The following is a 27,214-nucleotide window of genomic DNA, read 5'->3' on the forward strand; positions in this document are numbered from 1 at the left end:
TATTTTCAAGGTTTTTATTTCAAGTTTAGCTACTATTGTTGTCGATATTTTTTACTATAATGGGTAAAATGTACTATTTTAAGATAACTTAAAATAAAAAAAACATTCTGGAAGACATCACACAACCACCCATTTGTGTCTCATGACCCTCCAGGGGGTCCCGACCCACACTTTGGGAACCCCTGGTATAGAGGCTATCGTCCCTGTCACAGTGGTCGCAGGTTCAACTCCCAGCCTCTTCTGTTTACTGCATGTCTCCCCCCACTCTCTACTCCCAACATTTCCTTTCTCTCTTCAGCTTTCCTCCAAAAAAGGCTAAAATACCCCCCACACACACAAAAAAAAATATTTGAACAAAAAAAAGGAAAGATAAACAAACCTTTTTTATTTTTGTATTCATTTTTATTTTTGGAAATGTATCAGGAAACAAAAGGAATGTTAACTCCAACTTGGGGACTACAAAAAGCAACGGCTTAATTTTTTACAGTGCGTATAAATTGAGGTACAACAGAGCAGCAGAAGGAAACTTGTACAGTAGCTTTTCCACACAGAGCTAGCTTTCTTAAAGGAAGTTAAAGCTAAATATCAAAGTGGAGTATAATTGGGGGGTAGGAATGTTACCCTTTAATTGAGCTACTTAAAAATTGCAAGTACACAGCTTGTTTTTTTTTTTTTCTTGCTCAAATTAATTAAGCGAGCTTCACTTTTAGCGAAGTGTCTCATTAAGTCACTGCACGGACCAGAGAGCTTTCCAAATTAACATTAAGCTATGCAACTGTAAACCAAATCCTATCCAATTTGTTCTTAAGAAAATAATCCTAGAAATAACATCATTAGGTCAAAACACTATTTCACAAATGTCCTCCAAATTCATTATTTGTATTATGTCTTCTATGGCAACATACAAGATTTTCTTATCAGGTGCTAGAAAGAAGAAAAAGTAAAACACACTAAAAGTCAAATTTCCACGTGTTTCGTCAAAGCTCTACAGGCTCCTACTGTCAACCTACAGGATATACAAAGAGGAACCGCGTTGGAACAGGGCAGTGGACGTTTCTTTCCACCCTTTTCTTCCTTCCACTAACATCCTCATCAGTCCATTTGGGTGCGCTCTCGCTTCTTGCCGTCTTTCTTTTGCTTCTTTGCATCTACAAAAAAGCAGAAACACAAACAGTTAGACTCCACAGTGCTTACTCTGACCATTTCTCAGCCAGAGGTGGTGTTCCTCTTTCTTTTCAAATAAACAGATCCCATTGTGTCCATGAAGAGCACAGATGCTCCGCTTTAGATTGTAATAATCAAGCGTGCAAGGTTTAATTAGTTTTTTGTGCCAGTGAAGGTTTCGAGCTGTGACACCACATGCAGTCCTTCCTCCAGGTCTCTGCCAGGGGATGATTTGGTGGCGTGTAGTACGCCATGCTCCCATGAACACCCGCTTTATCATCTCCCTGCAAGAGTGGATTGGTACCTGGCAGCCATGACAGACGCCACAGTCCATGGCTTCACTCTCTGCTTTGCGGCCTCTCCGCTCTGCTGGACCGAAAGAGAGAACAACCTTGCAGCAGTTTGGCTAGCTAGCTTGCGGCTAGCTGCTTGTTGGACTGTCAATCTAAGCAGGTCATCGTGTGTTTCTGCTCATCTGTATGCATTCGTGTCTCTCTCACAGTCCAACTCGCTTTATATTTATTGTCTTTTTATGTCTTTCCACACACAACTATCGGGGCAGACTTGGTTATATCCCTAAATTGACATTTTTCGAAAGATCTTTTTGTGTTGTGATGAGATGTTTCACTGCAAATTTGGCCTCTGGAAGAGATTTTGTTGAAGCAGATGGCTGAATTCATTATCTGGGTTCTAACCCTTCTTTTCAGCATAAAGTAGTCCTCTGACTTTGGTATCTTGAGACCACATTGGGTCTGTACTTGTTCAAAAACCTAACACAACTAATCAACACTGCCAAAGGCTGCTGTTGTTGGAAGAAAGTTAGTAATCTACCTGAAAACTTTTCTCATTTTTTGAATAATGTGTGGCCTTTAACGTGGACTACCTTGTGTATTATGTGATTAATGCCAGTACAAATAGGAGCCAACTAGAATTTCGGTCAGGTATTTATCATCTATAAGCTGATTTTTGTTTTAAATGTCATCAACAAGGGTTCAATTTGGTGGCATTTTTAGATTTAGTTGTATGTGGCGTTCACATCAAGCACGAATAAAGTCATTTCCACGAGTGAATTACATGTAAAGTCAACATAAAAACCTGAAGAGACAGGAGTTTGTCATGAGGAATGATTGATATGAATTGGACGGCACGAATGACTCGAATTTGCCACACATTCAACAGTCCACTCGCTTCATTTGCATTTTGGGAAGAGTTGAAAACAGGCGCTTCTAGCCCATTTTTGGGGGTGCTGAAGCACCTCTAAATTGAATCCCAGCACCCCTAACATTTGAGAGATTTTAAAAAATGTTTTACAAGCTAGAAAAGTTTAAAAACCATACAGTACTTGGTTGAAATGTAATATTTTAACCACAAAAATACAGCAGCTCCACTGTGTTTTACATGTTGTGCATTGCATTTCAAAGGAAAGTCCAAAAAATAACTCCAATGTCAAGCTTTGGTATTTTTGGTACTCGCTATAGGGGGCTGCTTTACTCCAGAAACATATATACTGTTTATGTATATGTTGAGGAGCTGCTGTATTAAAATGAGTTGTCTTTCCCCAGAAATTAGGGTTTCCATATGTTTCTTTTATGAATCCAATCAATTTCTCTTTTGCTGTGGCTCAGCATTTAAATCACCCTTATTAGATTTGATGGTTTAGTCACAGACTTTCCCAAAAAGTGTTATACTTCTCTTTCACAAATGTGGGAATGAAATTGCATTAAAATGTAAAAAACAGTGGAATGTATCTTGCCCAGCCGGGCAACTCTCTGGGTGCTCAGCACCCCTAAACATCCGAACCTAGAATCGCCCCTGGTTGAAAAGTTTGAACTCCAGCAAATCATTCTTTCCCTGATAGCGAGTCAGTGTGCAGATCCTCCAATGACGTTTGATGTGATGAAGAATTGCAGAGTTTCTTACATCTGCAAAATACAGGACAAGTTGTTTGCATCTCTGTTTGGCTTCCCGATCTCTGTCACACTACCTATATTTCATGGGCACATGAATAAAAGGAGCTCACTTGGAGGAAAGTGAGTGAGTATTATCTGGTAAATTTTGAAAACCTTTTTCTATCACTTCATTCCAGCTATCAGTTGTACTAGCAAGTTAGCCCTGCCCCCTTTAGCATAACCAGCTTCCCCATTCAATGTAGTCGAGCTCAACCTTGTTTGATGACAACTGACTGGAGTAGCATTTAAGGGGAACCCCTCCCTTCTGGCAAGGTTCACGACTTTCTGCATACATTATTCATACAAATAAAGCCTGTGAACCCCTCAACATTCTGCCGTTCGTATAAGAGTGAATTAAGCAATTGTTCACATTTGGGTGTGAACGCAACAGTAGTCTAGAGCATTGGTTCCCAAACTTTTCACCCTGCGACCCCCAAAATATAGGAACCAAAAACTTGCAACCCCCCTCGAAGTGATTAAATGTTGTTTCATACTTAATTTAGCTGGTCTGCAGAAAATGAATCACCTACATGCACACCTGGCTGTATTTCCTGTGGTGCTGTTAATTAACTTGCTGCTACTGATGCTTCTATTAATTCATTGTTAACTTACCCTAACCTCAGGGGTCATCAGGCAACAAAGAAAGACAGAAAACTAATGAAACCTTTTTAATTTTGCAAGATTTTATTTGAAATGTAACTATTTTTGTCAATATTTTTTAGAATAATGGGTAAAACAGGCAACTTTAGATAATTTAAAAAAGAAAATAATTCTGGAAGACACCTTGCGACCCTAAATTAGTGTTTCGTGACCCCCAAGGGGGTCCTGACCCACACTTTGGGAACCACTGGTCTTTAGTATTTGGACAAAAATACCTCTCAGTTTAAGTCTTAAATTTAATGCGTCTCCAACCCCTTCTGCCTTTCTCTGCTGTTTTCATCCCTTTCTTGGTTTTCCATATGTAAACAAACCAAATTCAATTTAACACATCATGCCACCCATTGGTTTATCAAGACCCGTTGAGAAGCCCAAAGATGGCGGACCCCATATTGGAAATGGGGAGTCAACTTTTGATCCACCTAAAAACTGTCAAACAGGTGAAGTTCAGGCCTTAATAAAAGAGAAGAGTAAACTTTAAGTATCTCTAAGGAACTTCAGTGAGACCATATATGAAAAGAAACTCGACACCTTAATCTTGAATCAATTTGCGTATGAATAGATGATCTTTAAAGGACATCTCCACGACGCACAAATCCTCTAAAGACATGCCGGCAAGCAGTTCTGAACAGAGACAAGGTATGCTCAGTCAATGAGATTAAATTCAGTTCAACCTTTTTACCATTCTGAATGTGCACCGTGAGGAAATCTGTTCCTGTCACCTCCACTGCAGACTTCCGTGAGCATTAACATTTTGACGTGCAAAGCGTTCACACCCATGCAAATGTGGAAATTGCTCTTCCATCCCATTTGTTTGCTTGTTTTCCTTCTCTTTTTTTTCTTCTTTTCCCATGTTGATTTTGTCAGCGTATTCTGCTTCCCCCCTGAGGAGAGAGAGGGAGAGAGACAAAGATCCTCTCTGGCTCTGCTTCATGTATGAGTTGCGGACTGGAACTCCAGGCTGGAGTACTTTCTGTAACATTTGCACATCCCATGACACGGCTCGCTCTCGGCTCTGTCTGTGACTCATAATCAGGCCGCTGCTGCGTTCTCCAGCTTCAAACTGGTCTGAGCCAAAACACAGTGATTGCATGCGGCAACCGGCTCAGCAGCTTGATCTGACCTGTTTGGCATTTACTCTGTTGGAAAGAACATTGACTCGACTACTACAGGGAGGTTTGCCCCCCCATAGATTTACTGATTCCTTCTAGCTGCAACATTTTGAAGGGCACAATATACTTTAATTTACTTCATATCCATGGTTTCTTGCTGATAAATTGCTGGTTTTACACAAAAAGCAATGCATCACATAATAAAAGTGATACTATAATATAGATTACACTACATACAGTTAAGTTAGCTGCTTTAAATAAGCTGTATCTTCATTTACTGCAGCAAAATAATGATGCAAACCACATAAATGCTCCAATCTCGAAATAATTTATGACAATGCAGCCAGGACATACATAAACAGTATTTTTACCTCCAGAACTGAGATTTTTAACTTATAAATTAAATTATTTTGTAAGGAAAAAACTATATCAGACTTCAAATTAAAAAGGTCTCTGCTTTTACATTAATATATTTTAACGTGTAGTATATGCACATCTGAGTGTAAGACAGGCTGATATTCAGGGAGAGAAGATGAACATCTATTAATATTCTGTATCAGAGTTTCAATAATTAATAAAGTATTGAGTAATTGATTGTTAAGAGAGAACTCGAAAACACATTTATTTATTTTTTTCCTGCAGGTAGAGGTAAACATCGTGTTGTCTCATGTTATATTCAGTGATCTGGGAGGTATTCTAAGTTTAAAGCATGTTTCAATGCAAACCACCTGGGCGTAAGTGTTAAGCACAGCAAAGACGCTTGACCAAGGGGCTGCAGCAGGTTTACGTGAGCTCTTGAGAACTTGAGAACTTCTCACAGGATCACATCATTGGATACAAAGCCAATGCAGAGAGATCTGCCAGACCAGCAAAGGTTGCACGAAAGTTTGTCTGCAGAAAAGCAACATCAGTGAGCAGGTGCCTCTTCAGCCGCACAGATCGTGACCTGGTTGCGCTCTCGACTGACACTCAACCGTGTAGACACGCTAACTTTTCTCAACAAGAACAAGTAGCCAGAAAACTGGACTCTGTGAGTCTAGAGTAGTTTCCTGCTGAGAATATTTCAATGAGTTTGCTTGACAAGTTCATATTTGGCGTGTTAAAACAGTCATACGCTTCTTTATGTTCTGTAGCTATGCAATTCTGTCACTTACATGCGTTATGTTGCTGTGAAAAATATGATTTAGGGTGGGGGAAAGGTGGTCTGTCGGTCGTCTGCATGAAATAAATTAAATGTTAGCTAAGATTCTTGTAAGAACTTTTTCTCGCCAGCTTCAAAAACTTTAATTCTTCTGTTGCTTTCTTACCCGTGCGGGCAATGACACTCCGTCTGGTTCTGATTAAATGACTCAGCGTTTTCATTCATGGACAGACAGGTGGTGTTCTGATCTCCAACCAAACAAATGTGGCATCCCTGAATTAGTCTGAAGCTATTTTATCTCCACAAAGCCTTTTGTTTAACCTGTAATCACCTCTGGCATCCCAACATTCCCCTCACGCGCTCCCCGCTCCTGTTCTGCTGAAAGAGAAGGCGGGGACCTCGAGCTTTCTACAGGCATTAGTAATGTTTCATTTCTGTCACTCTTTGTTCTCTCTCTTCGGCTCGGCGGGGTTCAGTGTTTCACCCGGGCAAGACAGCAAAGACACGCAACTCTGAATCTTGGATCGCTCCCGAGATGCCCCGTAGCATTGTCTCCACCTGATTCTGCAAATGACAGACCCTTCATCCATCACAACAACCTGCTGCAGTCAGGGGAAACCCACCTATCTCCTAAAGCAGAGCTGGTGTTCAAAATTGCAGATTTTGCCACGCAGATCTCTGCACCCAGACGCGGGTTATATAGCCTCTAAGTCGCTCCAGTTTTTTTCCCCCATAAGCCCTGTGATCCCGCTGCTGTGGACTGTATCTCTGCCATCCCCTGACACACACAGAAAAGCGTACACAATTCCCCTCCCTGTGCAATTCTCATTGTGCTTTCTTTTCTCCCAGTAACCCCCTTTGCTTTCCAGGGCTTATCTTCCAACTTGCAGACATGGGAAATCGCTTTGCAATCAGGTGGCAAGTTTCTCTTCCCAACTGTCTCCCTTCATCTCAACCGCTGTCATCTTCACTCTGCCTCTGTGTTGCCCTCAGCGCTCACACCTCTGTCGCTCTGCATCCACAGATCTGGCCTTCATTAGAAGTGATTTGTGCAGGAATGTGGCACTACACAGAGACACGTTCTCTCCTGTAAACACGCACACGACTATCGGACGTGAATATATACATTTTCATTCGCAATTTCACATAAAAACTTTAGGATCTGCATCGATATTCATGCATAATGAAACAAGAAAAATTAAGTCGGAAAGCGGAATAATCAAAGCATTCATGGCCCCTCTAATGGGATTTTAATTGGATCACATGTTTATCTCTCCTTATGGATTTCTATGCAATACAGCAGACCTGTTCAGTTATTGACCCGTGGGCTGATCAGTCCCTTTAACAGTTTCAATCTGACCTTTGAACCTTGATCACAGGAAATACTTATTTATCACAAAGCCTGTAAGGTATTCAAGCAGGGATAATTTATAGAGTCAAACTAAATAAAGAAGGCTGTTTAAAGCTACAAAATTCTTCTACCTTTATTAATGTTCACAGTTTAATTACAGGAGATTATAATTTAATTATCAACCTTGCTAGTCTGCACCAGAAGTACTAGTCAGTTAAACAAATAACACATTTTTGATTATCAGCCTGAATGCTGGTCATATCTTGTGTCTAAGCTGCCATCCGCCACTAGCCTGGGCTGTTCCTCCTGTTAATGGCTACTGCCATAATGCTGTAATGCCCATATGTAAACAGTCACAGATGACAGATTGCATCTTGTAGTGCAGCCCAGTCTGGCAGTATTGATCTAGTAAATGAAGATAAAGTTGTGTGTAGGCTTTGACTCGAGCCATGGGCAACCAACCTGCTGGTGGTGCTAGCTCTTCCTAATGGTAGCCACACCGTTTGGCATGATTTACCCGCAGAGTCTGTGATATCGTGTGTTGCTGTGTTGAATAATTTGTGCTCCATTTTCACAGTTTTCTGTTTTTCCTCAGCTTTACACCAGTTAGCTTGTCAGAATTTTAATTTCAGTTCAAATTACCTGGAAACAAGACACTTGTGAAGAGCTGTGAAGAGCAAAATTATGTTTAGTGGATGTAAATCCATAAGCAACCTGAAAAATTAAGTCAATGTGGAGGTGCAAAAAAAGGCAGTTCCTCCACTAGAGGCTGGCTCCGAAAGACTAAGACACCCCTTTAAGGCCCATATTAATCTCCACATTTTGATAGTAGAAGTAAACATGTTTAGAGCCTGGTACACACAACATCTTGGTCTCTATATCTGATTTTATTTTTATCATACAAAACAACTGTCAATTCGATTGAACTTTTATATTACCCGTCCATTTTGATTATATCAAGATGGCAACTGCCATCTTTGCACTTCATTTCACTTCATCAAAATCCAACCGCTGAGACTGTGCAAGCTTTATACTGTCTGTGCAAGCAGTAAATTTGTTTTAATGCCTTCCTACAGCATCAACCAAAAGGGGCCAATAATGGATCAGGAATGCTCAAGATATCAGGAAAAGGTAAGCACCAAAAGTTTGCCACATTCAGGAAAGTTGAAACAGATTGGAGACCAGTCCAAAACATACGCTTCTTCGTCTCTCTACACTCCCTCCCATTGCATTATGGGATATGTTCCATCCCCCACAGCTTTGGACTGCAGAAATCAATATATAACATACACATTGTGATCCCATTCCGGGTCGTCAAATACAAATGCTTTGTCACGGTCCATTAGTGTCTCTGTCGGACGAGTTAACTTTTGTCCTGACTAGGTATTGGTCACCATTGGGAAAGTCCACATAGTGATGACTCAGCAGAAAATTGGATGGCCGAGATTTGGCTTATCCATTACCTCCAACCTCTAACTCGAGTGGACTTTGTTGGTCCGTCAACTACTTCCCTAGTTTCTAGTGATGTGCGGATCGATACTAAAATATCCATACTTCCGATACCAGATCTTTATGCTCTAAAATCGATTCTTTTGATACTTCAATCATTTGAGGCAATGTATATAATTAACAGGAACACAGTGGAATGTAACTAAACCATTCAGATCTTGTCTAAATGATACGCAGTTGGTGGGAACTACTAGTTCTAGTTCTCAATAATTAAACAATAATATATTTTAATTTTTTTTTGTTTTACTTATTTTCTTTTGTTTCTGTTTAAAACACCATTTTCACATATTTCGTATGATTGTGTCCTCTGTTTGGTTTTTCTGTTGTTGTATTAGCTCGGCTATATTGTAATTGAGGCTGCTACCTCGATTTTCTTACGAGTTTAATATAAATTAAATAAATTACTCAGAAATACACTCCTTTTTTTCTTCAAGCATCCAATATTGTTGCAGATGGGATTAAATGGAGGTTAGCCAAAAGCCTGGTGCATCTTTGTTGTATGATGGAGGGTACTTGTGCATTTGAACAAAAAACCGACAGAGCATTAGCATTCTGTAACTGGGGAGACAGTATTGTAGATGATGGATGGATGGACATTAAACAACAACTCCTCCAGCTGAGAAACTCTGAAAATTATGTTGTAGTTGGCATTCCTTCCAACAGACAAGCAGAACAAATGGCAAACTCGAATAGCAGCTAGAGGTCTTGGTCACCTTAATGTAAGGCAGTGTCAAATTATGCTGAATTGTCTGAGTCTCAAACTAAGGTACTTCTTGTTTGTCTTGCAAAATTTGACACTCAAATCCCTCCTCCCCTCTTTAAATCCACAGCTTCACATATTTAAACAGCCTCATCCTATACTATATATTTGCAAATGAGAATAACAGATGGCAGGTACAGTGTGTATCCTCGAGAAACCTCCTGTCGCAATACATTAAAGATGTGCTACTGAGTGAAAGATTAAACAGATTCTGCATTTGAAAGTCAAACAGTGTGGCGTAAAAAAAAACCCTGCAGGCAAACACGGGAGCAGACAGACATCCTGCAAACACAAAGCGTCTCACAAGTGTCCACATTGTCTTATCGTCATCACTTTAGAGCGTTATTGGACTGTGGCTGTTTGATGAAGTGACAGTCGGGTTAAGCAAACTCCATGTGCAAACCTTGTGTGTACATATGTCATCTGCAGAGCGAGATAAGGATGCAGTGTATGGCCATTGGCAGCCATTCTGCACTCATTATAATCCTGTTTGGACAATGGGACACTCACAGCGGGTCAGTTACACACTTGTTTACAATATTAACAAAGAGCATGGGCTCAAATGGAAAGAATCGAGTGCTATCTTATTACCAGTTAGACAGAAAATGAAATACATTCTCCATGCTCACCAACTTGATACTCATAATTCCGTCAAATCTTGTGTCAACTTGAGTTAACGGTAACCCGGCCGTTCCTCCTTGGAAATTGGAGCCAAAAAAAAATGAACTCCCTGCCTTGATTTCTACTTGACGTGAAAGACGAAAGCTAAAAGCATGTAATTACAGTTGAATAGTGAGTTAACCTCTTCACCCTTGCCTTAAACGCTGTCACTCACCGCTTCAACTTGCACTTAAGTAGGTGGATTTTCATCAGGCTGATGGGGGATTGAGTCTGAATGTGAATTACAGCTGCTGTAGCATGAGATTACAATCATTTGCAAGGGTTTGTCGGATTGAGCCGCGATACAATCAGCTCGACATGTACAAGGAGATAAATATCTACCGAACTCGCACAGTTATTATCACAAAGAGGATAAAGAAAGTTCCCCGTCTCTGAAAAACACCTTGAAACACAATCTGATGCAGGAATTCAGATTTTCTTCTCAGGTTTTTGGACCTGTGTGTTGGAGCTACAAGACTGAATATTTCAAACAGCATAAAATATACAGGCTTGTCACATTGAGTATCAAAAGTTCAGTCGAAGAAATGGAGAGATTCACGTGGTAAACATCCCTTCAGCTGTGATTAATGCAGCAAACCAGCTAATATAACACTCCTAGAATCTGTTTACAAGAAAGTCAAGGAACAATGCTTTTTAAAAAATCAGTACTCTGTTTCTGTTCTCGCTTTTGATCCAAACCAAGACATTTCTTTGGAGAGTACAGAACATTTACAGCCTTTACACGAGTCCAAAACATGTGATAAATAGAGCCTTACATTAAAAAGTCTGTGAACTCTGAAAAACAAGTCTTAGAGATTGTTTGTGAATCACTCAGCTTCATCAAAGGTTTATTGAAAGTGTGTTGAGCCAGGTGTTTCCACAAGCGCCAAATACTCAACTACTCACCTAGCAACTTTTCTCTTGTTGATTTCAATAAAACGGTTCAAATATCATAGTGTGACCAATTTTTTTTTGTATATTTTAAAACCAGCTTGCTTCTGCAGATGCCTGTGTGATAGTGTGAGCCCCTCTCCTGAATGAGCTGGGCTGTACTTTTGTTTCCACCAACTCATGAAGGAAGAATTTTGGCTCTTTAGCTGCTAAATGCTCCACTGTTTTTCCAGTGGGTTTAGTGTTTAGTGAGATTTTTAGACCTTTTTAACTGAAGAAAGTTTCCTGCTATTGCTGAAAAATAAACTGGTGGCAGTTAATTTGACCCTTAGCAGGCATGTTTTGGTCCAAACCACTAAACAAGGAGCTGAAAGACTCTGTTAGCTAAGCAATGCTAGTAACCCTGTAAATGTCAGATTGTTGTCACTGTTTTATTGATCATTTTTGATCACGAATAAATTATTATTATTCAGGGCTCTCAAGTCTCACACATTGGGTGTGAGACACGCATTTCAACCTGTTCACACACTCACATGCAACACCTTGTATGTCTCACTCAGAATAATAACTAGGACCACTCCCACCAAGTTGCGCCGCTTTCCTTAAACTGTGGAACAGGTAGGGATCAAGTGGGTTTCCTGTGGAGTTCAGAATGAGCTTGCTGCCCACCAGCTAATCGGGGAAAAAAGAAAGACATACAGTTGTGCTCATGAGTTTACATACCCTGGCAGAATTTGTTAATTTTTTTGCCCATTTTTCAGAGAATATGAATGATAAGAGAAAACCTTTTTTTTTTCACTCATGGTTAGTGATTGGGTGAAGCAAAATTTCTATCAAACAACTGTGTTTACTCTTTTTATATCATAAAGACAACAGAGACTACCCAAGAAATCATAAATTCTGCCAGGATATGTAAACTTATGAGCACAACTGTAGCTACCCAACAGCCAATTAAAAAAATAGCATCAGTGTAACCACGCAAAACAACGCAACAACGTTACGTTCCAAAGAAAAGGATGCACATGCGCAATTGCAGACAGACCAACGCAGATTGGAAGACACTGGAGGCTGTATCAAATATGTACAGGAAGTCATCTCATCAATTGATTTCGTAGGCTATTTACTGAACACAATTACTACTTTCTCACAAAAATAAAGAGAGCTAGGGAGAGAGTAAGAAAGAGGGCAGTCAAAATTGTTAAGGTAAAGGAACAAAATATACAAGAACTTAAATGATGTAATGAGAGCTAAAAAGTCTCAAATCTCACTCTGAACTGAGGTCAAAACTTGAGAGCCCTGATTATAGCTGCTTTAAAACATGGTGAACTTTTACAGGTAGAAGGAATTTGAATGCTAAACTTTGACGTCAAGGAACCCTTAGCTTACTGACATTAGCTAGCAGTTGTGGTTTTTAGTTTCCCTCCAATACAAAGCATTGTTTTAAAAGGCTGCTTTTGACATTTCAAACAAAACAAATGTAACAAACACATTTTTTTCTGATAATAATTCTTAAACCTCCTGTTGTGTTGCAGGTCAAATTGACCCTTTTATAAGTCTATGTGACAGAAGAGGTGTCGTGTTAATTTATCAACATCATTTCATAAAAAAAAAAAATTCAAAATGTAAAATAAAATGAACAAAAATCTATGTCATGTAAAAGTATTGTATTTATATTTAGGGCTTTCCAATGTACATTAAAAAAGTTTTAACATTAATTTTAATGAAAACGAGTGAGTTATCCTCATTGAACCATGATCTGAGAATTAAAGAACACCAATCCACTAAATCTTGATTTAAATGGTTAGTAATGGAATAAAAAAAATGATTTAAAAAAATCTGATTGGGATTTTTTGGGGTTCTGACACTTTTGGATAATTGAATATGCCCCGGATCAAATTGACCCAGGAACATTATTGCTGTTTTAGAGACATAAACATAACAGGAGGGTTAACTTATCATTTAGAGGTTATCTAGAGGTTTAGCAGTAGGAAGTAAACAGCCCTGTATGGTTGAAGCACTAGCATCTGTTTGAAAGTGACATTATTTCTATGATGGAACTGAGCATAAAAGGTCACACCTTCACGTTGTGAAGTCCTTTTTGAGGACACATAGATTCATCAAAAGGACTTATGCACCTCCCTGCTGCTAAAACACTCAGCATGTCCTCTGTTGAGTCTTGATACTGAAGATTGAGTCCCCTCTGTTTACCTTGCAGCTTGGTCTTGGGGATTTTCCCACAGGGCTTAGTAGCTGTGACAGTGGCGGCACAGGTCGCATCCATGAGCGCTCGCTTCAGCACGCCTGTCCTGTTCTTCTTGCCCGTCGCCAAATCGCACTCCCCCCAAGCCTGGAAGTCGTACTTGCATTCTCCTGTGGCACACAATCAGATACTTAATTAGACGCTTTTGTTCGGGGGAAGTAGCTCCGAGAAGAGCATAGAGCGTGAGCGATCAAGCAGAAAACCTGGTAAAATGACGGCTTGCAGCTTTTATATTTGTTTTAAACAGCAAGCGGTCGTAATCAGTCACTGAAACAAGCCCTTTGAGCCGACGAGACGCGCCCTTTGAATGGCTGTTTTAATTGACTTCTCTTATATCTCCCTCCTGTCTATAGAAGCTGCACAGGATCCAAAGAATCCTGCTAACAACTCATTAGAAGACACTTTTATCAACAGCGAATAAAAGGCGCTCATAGCTTCTCGCTAACAGGAACAGATGGTGCTTCGGTTTTGATCTTATATTTTCTATATGATGAAACTCACCAGCATATGAATGCAATCAGAAACAGTCAAGAAATAATGGACACAAATGGCAGAAGCAGCAAAAAACATTTTGAGCAGCACCTCAAATAAATTCCACATATGTGCTTTTATTTGATATTAAATTTAACCCACCTTAAACAAACCCCCTAGAGGATGCAGTGTTGCTCAGCAGTTGGTGTATATTAACAGAAAAGTGTTTGAAGTGTACGTGTGTGCGCCAGAGTGTGTATTTGTGTACTGTATGTCCCTCATATCTCCCTCCATTATTTTGTAGCAGCTCCAGCCTGGCTCCCTAGAGGCTGTGACACTCATTCCTCGGCTTCCTCTCACATGAAAGCGTCGGACCTCTTGTCAGTGCCTCTGAGATCCCAGGGTGCTCATCAGAGGAGGGGAGAGGGGTGAGGAGAGAGGGAGTGACAGTGCTATTGTTGCAATAAAACCTACAGGGACTTCCTGAGAATCCAACTTTAAAGCCCTGTGCCTCCATAATTTGTCTCAGAGAGAGAGAGAGCTTCCCTCGCAGGCTCCTGGGGATTTGGCAGGGAGCTTGTGAGCTCTCTGAGGTGTCATGAGCAGGTAGGCAAAAAAAATGGAGGAAGAAGTGTAAACGCACCCACTCATCAGTGACCCTGAACCTGAAGAGAGTCCAATAAATAATAGTCAAAATGACAGGGAAAGATCTGATCTGTAGAGATGGGGGGGGGTTTTGTGTCCTTTAAAAGTCAAATATTTGATTTATTGAATGCAAGAAACAATCAAATCTGAAATAACTGACTCATCCATACTGAGACTGAGTTAATGGCAAATAGGTGATCTTGAATACCCAACTGAGACCAACCATTTTTTGCTTTCAGTTTCCATCCAGTTAAGTGGTGATGTCACACCTCCATGTAAAACTGTTTCCAGGTCCAAGGCAGTAACATATTTTGAGTATGCCACAGCACTGTGTCACTCACAGTTTTTAACAGATCAGGATCTAAAGAGACCTTCACTGACTCATCTTTTACTTATATCTATGTGGTGAGAAAAAGAAGAAGAGATGGTTGAAGTTGATAACGTCACTTACATTCTTAAATCACTGAAAGGGAACTCAAATAAAGGTCCCTGAAGCTATGGAATCGGCAAATATATGCTAGTTTTCAATGTAACATACATTGGTATGAGTAACGTTTGAAGTCATAAACAATAATAATAAGTATCATTATTGTTTTCATAGAATGTCCAGGTCATTAAATGGAATGTATTACATTTTTTGATGGCCTTTGAATACTTTTAGGCAATTCCTGTATTTTCATATTTTAACTAGTTATCATATAAATGTCTTGACTCCAGTCCTGTTTAATTTTTCAGACTTTGGTAAGCTCTCCAAATCAAAAGCAGTGTCAATCATTGAAAATTAACAAAAATTAATGTGTAAAATAAGCAGAGTGACCTGTATTATTTCCTTTCTTCTACTCACTTTGCAGCATCATTTCTTTTTGTTCTGGGCTTTGAGTTTACAGGGGCGTGTTCAGCCTTGACTAGGACCAGCCCAGGCACTGGCATAGACACGGGTGGCCCGGGTCTTCACTATCTACTTTGAAAACTACCATTTAACCCCAACTTGGGAACGGACACCCAGATAAATGTTCCAGGGTGGGACCAGAGCGCAAATTGGTCAGGGGGGAGTCCAAATTTAGTGGTGCCGGGGAATTCATTAAATAGCATGTTTTAGATGTATTTTAGGAAATGTTGGGATGATGAAATGTTGTAAATATTGGTGACACAAAGTCAGGAACAGGGTACGGCGTCCAAGCTAATTTGAAAGCAGAATAAGTAATTTGTGAACACCTCCAGATGGTTTGGTCCAGGAGGCCAATTAGTGCCACAGTATAAAGGCGCCAGTTAAAATCTGTCTGTGTTCGCTGTTGCTTGGAGCCTGATGTCCTGCTGTTGCTTTTTTGTTTAATAAACAAGTTTGTGGTACATGTGAACAACCGCCTGTGATTTTGTTCATCATGCCTGCTGTAAAGGGTTAATCCTAACAAGTGCGTTGGGGTGACTCCCGGCCTAGACCCTTTGCATGTTTTCCCCCCCGCTCTTTACTCAACACATTTCCTGTCTCCTGTTTGCCCAAAGTTCCAATTGAAGCCCCTAACAAAATCAAATCTGCAACATTTAAGAACAAAGAAAGCTACTACCAGCCTGTTAACACATTCCAATTGATTTTAATATAAGCCCCACCTCTGATGAGCGAATAGCCAAGGATTTTTGGAGAGGCACCTGGGGAGGCCAATCAGATTTCAAAGGAGGTCAGTGCCCCCCCTGGACATGCCCTGTGTGTTTATGCATTTGAGTTATGAGTATTTCTGTGGTCAGTTGTATAAGTACCATCAGCCTACAATAAAAAATAAATGAGCTTTACTAAAGAGTCCCATTATGGTCATTAAGTGTGCGGTCCTAAAAGAGATGACAGTAGCTAATGATGGTCAGAAGTGGTGTTTGTGTGAGGCTTCTTATTGCATGTAATGGGGTTGAAATTAGGTTTTATTATTCACCTGAGGTTGATTCCTTTTATCTTGAACCAAGTGAGAAGGAAAGTGATTGGCTCTGTAATAATTGAGACCAGGCTCCCAACTCTGCCCTCGTGTAAATACCTGAGTTGAACCAGTATACTTCAAACATATTCTTTCTGATGTGAGAAAAATAAATTATGGAAATGTGATTATATGTTTTTTGTGTGTGTGTTTGTGAGCACAAAACAATCCAGGCCATGTGCTTCAAACTTAAAACCGCAGTTAACCTACTTTTCACTTTTTCTTCTTATCAGGTTTGATGTTTTATCAGATGCAACGGGTTTGCCAAATGGGATTTCATCAAATCTTTCATGCTGCGGAGCGACCCATAATTTAAGTTTAGTCTTTTACAAGGTTATTATAATAGCACCTAGAGCTAAACAATGTTGTTTCTGAATGCAATTTGCTCAGCCTCCTAGCAAAACCATTTTTTACATCAGTGACACAGAAAAAAAGAGAAAATCTGAGTCCTGATTTGGCTGCGAGGGTGAAGCATCTTTGTCACACTTGGTGTAATTACTTAATGTGACACTGTTTGTTGATGTTTTTGAATGCCAGAATATGTAAAATAAACAAGACAGCAACTCCTTAACACAGCATGGATGAGTTACTTGAGCCCATCCTTCACTTTCTTTTATTTTAAGGCTTTCTACATTTTAAAGAACAGGGGCATGCAACTTTGCCAATCCCCCAAACTTTTTGCTGCTGTAATCTTTACAGCCAGTTAGTGGGACCATTATTTCCTACACTGTGTTCATCACTCCTGACAGGCCCATTGCAGAGCAGCAGGTTCTTGCCTGACAGGCCTTACTGGGGGGAACAAAAGTCCCTGAGGCTTGTCACAGTGAGCCATTTCAGCTGTGAAGGCTCCAGCCCCAAAAAACAGATGACAAAGAAAGATGATTATTCCTGTTTTTTCCGGCGCGATGTATCACCTCCTCAGCAGACAGTTCTGTTGTACCTCTAATTAGCTAGCTTACTCATTCCCATTGTGAAGTTGGGACTATTGTTTGAGTGAATGACAGGCAAGCATACATCATGGGGAAGTGTGGAGTGTGAAGGATGGGATTCTTGTAGTACAGGAGCAGGGGACTTATCTGAGTATTTTTGTGCTCTTAGATTATGTAACCACGATCTACAGAGTAAACCCTTTTAAATATGTACAAAGACACACGTGTGTCAGAGCCCTGATAGTCTCCCCTCACCTCCAAACTTCTTCTTCCAGTTGCAGGGGATCTTGCAGCGTTGGGTCTTGATGGTCTGCTTGCAGTCGGTCCCGGTGCGTGTCCCCTCTCTGGTGCCGAGTCCGCAGTCCCCTTCGTTGGCTACACACACGCTCCACTGCCACTCCCCACAGTCTGACTTGCGCTCCCTCTTTCCTGTTTGACAGAACATTCACCAGTTATGAATAACGCAACATTACTTTTAAAGTTGGAGACAGAGTTGTCTCAGGGTAATTAAATTATTTGCTTAAAACGTATTAAGAGTGGCAGCTGTTGTCAAAGTAATTCTGAGACATGCATCGTTCCTTTAAGGTCATTTATTTTACATAGCTGAAAACACTTATATTAGTTTTCCTAAACTCTTAAGTTCAAAACCATTGACTTTATATAAGAAGCGGAAGTCTCAGGGTCTGTAAAGCAAGTGATTTAAACCTACATTCTCTCTATTGGCCAGCAGGGGGAGCCTCAGTGTGATGTATAGACGTCTATGATACATTTTCCAACTTCTTCCTTACTTTGTGAGCTTAGTAAACAATTCCTAGAGTTGTTATGGTCTCAGTCACTACTTTAAAGTCCTCTTCAATATAAAAAAAAAAAGCTGAATTTGAAGCTTAATTTGTTTTTTATCAAGCGGCAACCTCCGGTCTAAAAATATGAGTCCAATGTGGAAGTTCTAAAAACTGCAGTTCATCGAGGATCCGCTTGAGGCTGGCTCAGGAAGTACCGGAAACCACATACACACCAATTCAAAAAATCTGATCTTTACAGCAGAAATAAACATGTTTACAGCCTGGTACAAAAGACTAGTGTAGTCTGGATAGCTCATTTCTCGATGGGCACACACTGTACTGGGGGTGAATTTTTTTCTAACGCGGCAATTTCGAATATATTGAGATTACAAGTCTTCCAATGAGAGGCACAGCTGACTTGATTGACAGGTGGGAACACTGTAGCTGTTGGCTAGGAGGCTCAAAGCCCGCCTCTTTATGTCACAACCGCTCAACAGCAGCAACATGGCTGCCGCCGCCGATTGGCCTCAAAACAGCGCTTCAGAAACAGATGGGTGACGTCACAGATACCAAGTCCATATTTTATACAGTCTTTCAGTCAGTTTTTATGTATTATTATCCCGTTTATATTCAAATTTAAACTTAAGCTGATTTATGTTTTAAGTCCAGGGTACCAAGCGATAGATACGGTCACAAAAAAATATAAAATAATTACGATATGATACGATGTACTTTATTTACCCCGTAGGGCAATTTGTCTTTGACATCAGTGCTGCACATGTTACCTGCTCCTTCAAAAATCACCACAATGACACAAGAACACATTAATAGATAAGAAAAAATACAATAAATAGTACACATTCATACAACACACAGCATAATCTTAAAGAGAGAACACCATAACACTGTCCCAACCCTAACAGGCTATTTACTATTTAAAGTTCTAATAGAGATTGGCACAAAGGAGTTTTTAAAAACAATTCAATTTAAACTTGGGGACTTAAGAAGTATTCCTTTGTTCTAAAAGACACTCTCAAATGCCAGTTGTCAATTGTTAATTGTTAAAAAAAAGGGAACATTTTGTTAAAAGTTTGTTTTTTGCCAGCAAAAGTAGCATTCAAAGTCGTATTAGAGTTAGTGTCCCTGCTAGCTAAATTAGTAAGAAACTGCACAGTTAGAGTATTTATAATACTTTAATATTGAAGGCTCAAATGTTGTGTCTCAGATGTATCGCAGCAACCTGCCACTAGCCAGGGCCGTAATTTTGACGAATGGCTGCTTCCGTTATGCTCTCTATTACCCGTATGTAAACAAGCGCAGATTACAGATAGTATCTCGTAGTACAGCGCAGTTGGCAGGATTTTAATCTAGAAAATGGGGAGGAAGTTGTATGTAAGCTGTGTCTAGTTTAACTGGCATACAACCACACGACCAGCATAGGCATGTGGATGTTAACCTGCAAGGCTGGTGGTGCTACATCTTCTAGTGTTAGACACACTCAGCATAGCAATTTGACATTGTTTTCACGTAAACTCTGTGATCCTTTATTCAATAAACTGTGCTCGATTTTAACTGTTCTCTGACTAGACTAGTCGGTTGGTTGGAATTTACGTTTCAGTTTTAACTACTCGGACATAAGTCAGCTGTTAACTAACCTCTCGTCCAAATATGAACACCTCTGGTTATAAATTCAAGATAAAAACCACAAAAAACAACTTGTGGCTTCAACATGAAAGACCCCAAACCAATGGTTTATGTCAGGTTGGCTTCATCCACCTCTTATAGACAGACGAAGGATCTCTCTCAAGCATTATGTAATGTATTTAAGGAGTAGAGTTTCAAGTTCAGTCCCAAAGCAGCTGAGTTTGAGGATCTTATTAAATTTCAGAGGTCTTAAATCTTTAGCTCTGGATAAACAAAGTATTTTGGAGTCTTAGCTTTAATATAAAAAGAAGTGGAAATTGCAACATGGAGTGTTTATAAAAGTATTGTACCCTCTTGGGCTTTTTCAAATTATTCCGAGGCAGATGTAATTGGTTTAGGTGCTTGTGCTAATTTCCAATGCAAATGAACTTTTTTGCCTGAATTTAAATTAGGCTAAATGTTGTTTTCTTTACCCAAGTGGGATTTATCTGACTTATTTTGCCTCTCTCGCAAGATACTGCTATTTGTTCTGCTAAGTTCTCAGAGGAGACAAATTACTTCAACCCCAAAGGCTATTTTTTTCATTTTCATATTTTTTGTTTGGAGTTGTGTCCAACTAAATAAGTTGTTAAGAAGGACAGCTCTCACAGTGCAGCCTTTATTACAGCATACAGCTGTAAACCACTCCATTTATAGAAGAGTATTTTTGAGGTTTATTGACAGATATTGCTCTTCCATCATCTTACATCCGTATTAAAAAACCTTGTTGATGATCCTTGCTGTTTTGTGATGAAATAAATGGAATATGTGGCATTTGTTTTGTGAGAGGAAATACTGGGAATATAGAATACATAGGGGTGCTCCTGTTTCAATTCAACATACAGAAGAAATGGGAGTTAAACCTGTGAATTTTAAGAAACATGAATATTTTCCAGAAGCTGACAGAATCCTCACTGTGCTTTTTCTCGCCTCACCTTGTTTCTCTGCTTTTCCACCTTCAGCTGCCATCACCGTTAGCACAAGAAGTGCCATCACGGCCACACGTGTCCACAGCTTCTGTCCATTCATTCTGAAAGGGAGACAAAGAAAAGGTGAAAATTCCTGAAGGCAACAATACATGTGTATCATATCCAGTTACCTACGGTATATCAGATTGTTGTTGTACTATACATCCTACACCGTGTTGTATGTCTATTGTATAAGTTATCTTTAATTGTATTGTATCATCTATCATATTTAATTCATATTGTATAACATAATGTTGAATCATGTATCGTACTATATACTGTATTGTATGTATTGTCATGATTTGTTGGACATAGTGACTTGCATATATTATATCATATCATATCAGTTGTAACGGAATGTAGTGGAAATTACAACTTGACATTACTTTACGATATGTTATGTTACATTACAACACATACACTACAATAGGATACAATAGGATACGAAACATATCACATGCATATCATATAATATCATATGGTATCTGTTGTAACATAATGTTACGTATTCAAAGTAGCCTAGCGCAGTGGTTTTCAAAGTGGGGGCCACTAGGGGGGCCTCAGAAAATTGAAGGGAAAGGTTTTTTTTATAACCATTGTTGTGGCAAATTCAATCGTCTAAAGTCCCAGAAATGTGCATGAGAAGGTGATTTCCCAAGAACCAGATGTTTCCTCTATTTGTCTTCAAAGGGGTTCATTAATTCACTTTGTGGAGAGTTGGCATAACATGCGTGTCCCAGTTATACAATATGTTGACAGGATGTGAGAAGGGAGCCAAGTATGAAGCAAGACCTCCATGTCGGAGGTTGTCACCATGGTAACTATCAGGATAAACGTAAAACAATGACGTCGCTGGGAGGCCATAAAAGCAGAGGAAAGGACTCTTTTGGGGTTTTTCTTGGGTTTTGGGTCCGTCTGTCTGTCTGTCCAGGATGATCAGAGATGTGAGCTATTTGCTGTATCTTCAATAAACTCGCAAAGGCTGCAAGTTGATTCTTTCTTCGTGTTATTCAATTAACATCGGGAAATTTCTCAACACCATTTGTCCTGAATGTACAACACAAACTGCCTTAATCGTCGGATTCTCATTTTTCCGATTGTACCTAACTGCACCTCGTGTGACAGCTGCAACTTAGGCATTTCTTTTGTTCTGTTCTTATCTGTCAACAGTTAGCTGAAAAGTTTATTATTCAGTGGGAATATACAGTGCTGAAAACACGTTTGTTAATAATTTCCTATGCTAAACAAATGTAATAATTATTTAAAAATGAATTAAAGTAAGAATATACATTCTAAAATTTGATGTTTCTTTGCATATTTTGAAGCATTGTCTGTGGGTTTGCAAAGGGGGTCCCCAGCCAGAAGCTAATGCTGTTTGGGGGGCCTTGGTATGGTAAAGTTTGGGAACCCCTGGCCTAGCGGAACGAAACGGAATGGAATGTAGCGGAAATTACAACTTAACATTACGTTACGAAACTAATAACACATACGCTACGATACGACACAGTAGGACACGAAACATATTGCATGCATATCATGATTTGTTGGACATAGTGAATTGCATATCATATTCTATCGTATCGTACCTATTGAAATGCAACGTTACGTAACCTAAAGTAGCCTAGCGGAATGGAATGGAAATTACAACTTAACCCTCCTGTTATGTTCGTTTCTTAGGGACAGCAATAATGTTCTTGGGTCAATTTGACCCGGGGCATATTAAATGATCCAAAAGTGTCAGAACCCCCAAAAAGTCCCAATCAACATTTTTTAATCTCATTAACTCCATTGCTAACAATTTAAATCAATATTTAGTGCAATGGTGTTTTTTAATTCTCACAGATCATAGTTCAATGAGGATAACTCTTGTTTTTTATGAAAATTCATGTTTAAATGTTTTTAATGTACAAGCCCTAAATATAAATACAAAAGTTTTACATGACAGATTTTTGATTTATTTATTTTGCATGTAATTTATTTTTATTCTTTATGAAGTGATGTTGAAAAATGATTCTATATGTTGATTGCACTAATTAAGCCAAGCAGAAGAAGTTTCATACCGAAAAAATACTTTTAACATTTTCCTTAAGATTTTTTAACTTTAAAATGGGTCAAATTGACCCGCTACATAACAGGAGGGTTAATGTTACGTTGCGTACGTATGTTACGTTACATTACATTACGACACATGCTACTATAGGATACGAAACAATAAGGGCTACACTAACATAACGTAACGTCAGGTAGCATAACATGATGTAACGTTATGTAAATTACTACTTAACTAAACATAACTCAACATTGCTTTACATTACGACAGATAGGATAAGAGATACACTAACATAAAGTAAAGTTCCAGAAACATAACATTGCATCATCGTGTCCTTCTTGGTCAATATCCAGGAGATGTTTAGGTATGAGTTACTGTTCTACTTTTACTTGGTGTTATGATTTCCTTGCTTCCAATAGAAGCTATTTTTGAAAACTCATGACAATAAGAACTCCCTAAAAATATGCTTATATAAGACTCATTCAGACAGCTGTTTGGACAGGAGAAAGGAGCAAAAGAAGCCCATGAGACAGAAGAATTGCCTGGGGAATTTCCATCTCTCATCTTGTGTCATATCCACTGTGCTGGATTGCAATATGAACATTTTGATTGTCTGCACTGGCGCTGCACTGTCAGTCATGACTTTATATGCTGTCAATCTCTGTGAAACCTTGTCACTTGTGGAAAAAAGTCAGATAAAGTTTGATTTGATTTGTTGAAACTTGTCTATGTTGCGAGAAGAAATGTCAAATGATAATGTTAAATAGTTTAATTAAAATGTTAACCTTTTGATCACCACTTTAATTAACCCAATTGCTTCCATCTAGCTATAATTTCTGTGGGATTGTTTGTGAATGGGTTGCTGTCATGTCATTCTTTGTATACCCAAATCGGTGCATGTGAATAGTACATGTATGCAGATGACACCATATTGATGCCTACACATCGTTCAAGACTAATAAACTGATTAACAGGAGACAGCAGTGACCCAAGATCATGACCATCCCCCACAAAATGAGTGTGTTGTTAACAAGCGGCAACCTCCGGTCTAAAAATATGAGTCAATGCGGAAGTGTTAAAAGCTGCAGTTCATTGAGGAACCGCTTGAGGCTTGCTCCGGAAGTACCGGAAGTCACATACACATGAATGGGGAAAAGACGATCTTTGCAGCATTAATAAACATGTTTACAGCCTGGTACAAAAGATGAGTGTAGTCTGAATAGCTAATTTCTCGACGTCCTCACACTGTGAGGGGGGTGAATTTCTTTCTAATTCGGCAATTTCGAAGATATTGAGATTACCAGTCTTCCAATGAGAGGCACAGCTGCCTGCAGGAACACTGCAGCTGTTGGCTAGGAGGCTCAAAGCCTGCCTCTTTACGTCACACTGGCTCGACAGAAGCAATATGGCTGCCGCAGCTGATTGGTCTCAAAACAGCTCTTCAGAAACAGATGGGTGACGTCACGGATACTACGTCCATATTTTTTAAAGTCTATGGTTGTTAACTGCTTTTAAATTGTGTTACATTGATTCTGGATATGCACTGATGTATTGGTTAAAAATTGTTATCCGCAGTTGTATTGTTGTAGTATTATTTCTATTTAAATCTAATTTTTATGTTACTGTTTTGGTATTTTATTCTATTTTACTTGTGTTTTGTATATCCTTTGGTTTTCATATATACATATTTTTGTATGCTAGTTTGAGGCATGGATAATAATGTCTCAGGCTTTTGCAATTTGTATGTGGAAAAAGAAAAAACCCAATAAAAGAGATTTTTTTTAAAATAATAATAAATACATGTAATGGTACTATAGTGTCTTGAATATATTCAGAATTGTTGGCAATATATTTGAATGCCTCACAAGCACTATTTTTGTACATTATGAAAATAAAACATTATCCGCCAATATCGGCCCGGTAGACAGACATCGGCATGTTGGCAAATAATATGCCATGCACCGAAAAGTAATGAAAGAGCTGGGGTCTGTATGGTGGCCCTGAAGGACAAAAGAAATTTACAAAAAGGGGCCGTCGGTTCAATTCCCAGCCGGTTGACCATTTCCTTCCTGTCTTCCCCCACTCTCTACTCCCCACATTTTCTGTCTCTCTTCAGCTGTCCAATCAAATAAAGGCAAAAAGGCAAAAATATAACAAAAAAAAAAAAAAAGATATACAGGTTTCAAGAAGCATTGAGGTGATTAAGTTTTGTTTGTTTTGTTTTTTTCCAGTGGAGAAGAAGGAAATAATGTCAGAGTTACAAATATGGAAGTAGATGCTGACTATTCATGCAACAGTTTTCAGTTTTTAAATGGCAGAAGATGCTGAAGCCATTATTCCTGGAAGACAACAAGAAAGTGCAAGCATTACGGAGGTCTCACCACTGTTCTCTAAACTGTCATGGAAATAATGTCATCAGCTGTCTGTTCTTTGTTGTTCACCGTAAGCACAGCGCTGCTGACATTCTCCGGTTTTAGATGATCAAACAGGTACTTCATAGTAACACAATCAGACTTTATTATTTGATCCTCCAGCTGCTTCTGGATCACCAGAAAGCTGTTACTGTCACCATCCCCAGCCTAATGCACTGTGATGAAATTACCAAAGAAAACCCACTCTCTGTGACTTTCCTGCTTTCTCCTTCTTCTTTTTTTTTTATTCCAGAGAAGAATCCTCTTGCAGTCAGCACTCTCTGAGAGGAGAGACAGCATGAGACTGAAGCAATTACCTGGCGAACACAGAAAATGCTCCTCTTTGCTCAAATTCCTGCAGAAAGGTTGAGCCTGGCAGGGAAATAAAACCCATTTGTCATTTTTAATTAATTATGAGCTGGCTCTGAGCCCGCCACCCCATTGTGTAAAAAAACTCCACAACTTTTCATTCCCCTTTTAAAACCTCACAGAAGTTACTTCCTCGTCTGTTTAAAGATGTGAAAAAGTTCTGAAAAATAGGGATTCAAACCGTATATGAAGTCATTATATTGTATTCAAAGTGCAGTTTACATAGGATTTAATGGTCTAAGAGTTTCTGAGCGACTGATAATGAGCTGTACGGCCATGCTTGTAGACGGCCTGCCAAGAAAAATGGTGCCAGTACTACAATTGATTGATTTTCCAAACGCGCCAAAGCACAGACAACACTTCTTTTTCTGATCAAGTACTTCTGACTCCATCACCCACTTCTTTCTTGTTGACTCTTTTTAAGAGATTCCAAACTATTCATCTCCATAACCCAAAAAAAAGGAAGGGAAAAAAATCCCAACTGTAAGAAGTGCATATAATGACTTCTAAGAGTTTCAGCGAGGAACCCAATGAAAGCTCGCAGATAAGGATCATTTTCCAAGAGAAAAGGCATTGTGGCCTTTCAAAAGATAAGAAAGCCTTTTCCTCAGTTAGTCGCATGCCGAGCGATGGGCTCGCGGTGCCGCGCGGGCACAAAAAAGGAGGATGGGGTTGACTTTGAATGCTTCATACAGGAGGTTACAGAAAAAGGAAAGTCTTGAGATTTCACTAAATTAACCGTTTCTTCCTGCAGTTGGAGAATCCTCAAAGGCAGCGGGTTTCTCCTCCCTCCTCGAGGTCAATAAATGAAATGGAAGTCTCCCTTAACCATGTAGCCCCTATCTGCAGAGCATGACAGCACCTATAATGGATGACTGGGTGGATGGGAGAATTTGACTTTGGCAAGCATGTGTGAGGCTTTGATAAGTGGTGCTGGGGTTTTGAAGTTAAAGGACATTTGCGTGCGCTTTTTCATGTACGTATATTCTTTCTTAATTTCCCTTAAAATACAAATGGAGTCATGTGGCAGTTTGACATCTATAACAGAACTGATGTCATTCAGTGCATTACCATGGACTCCAATTTTCCAATTGGGGATACATGGCGTTAACATGCACACATGGCTGTTCATGTCCCTGACAGAAAAGCGCCACTTAGACTTGATGGATCAACATAAAAAATAAGACTCAAAACAATATCATAATAATACCAAATAAATGTCTTTTGATCAATAACCCTTGGTCTCATCTTAGAGTGGTTGAGGACTGTTGTCCGAAAGTCCTTCCATGACCCTGGGGTTTCTATCAATTCACCACTGCCCCACAATTAGGCATCCTTGAATGTGCCTGAGTAATTGCTTTCTTTCTTCTTCTTTTTTTTAAGTTATATTTTTGGCCTTTTTGCCTTTATTTTATGGTAAATGGTAAATGGACTTGTACTTATATAGCGCTTTTCTAGTCTTTCTGACCACTCAAAGCGCTTTTACACTAC

The 27,214-nt window shown here is 39.4% G+C and overlaps 1 protein-coding gene across 6 annotated transcripts in view; it reads right to left on the reverse strand.

Moving 5' to 3' along the window:
* Positions 1–380: 380 nt before the first annotated feature.
* ptn (pleiotrophin) overlaps positions 381–27,214 on the reverse strand; it is a 109,053-nt gene continuing 82,219 nt past the window's right edge. For all 6 annotated transcript variants that reach the window (XM_034673784.1, XM_034673785.1, XM_034673788.1 and 3 more), the window contains 4 exons: positions 20,861–20,955; positions 17,716–17,889; positions 13,403–13,564; positions 381–1,148 (listed from right to left, as the gene is read on the reverse strand). In XM_034673784.1, coding sequence (XP_034529675.1) covers positions 1,093–1,148; positions 13,403–13,564; positions 17,716–17,889; positions 20,861–20,954 — 486 coding nt within the window. In that variant the 5' untranslated portion in view covers position 20,955 and the 3' untranslated portion in view covers positions 381–1,092. The remainder of the gene's footprint in view (positions 1,149–13,402; positions 13,565–17,715; positions 17,890–20,860; positions 20,956–27,214) is intronic.

The sequence above is a fragment of the Notolabrus celidotus genome, chromosome 21, assembly GCF_009762535.1.
Source record: "Notolabrus celidotus isolate fNotCel1 chromosome 21, fNotCel1.pri, whole genome shotgun sequence".
In the NCBI taxonomy this organism is placed as follows: Eukaryota; Metazoa; Chordata; class Actinopteri; order Labriformes; family Labridae; genus Notolabrus; species Notolabrus celidotus.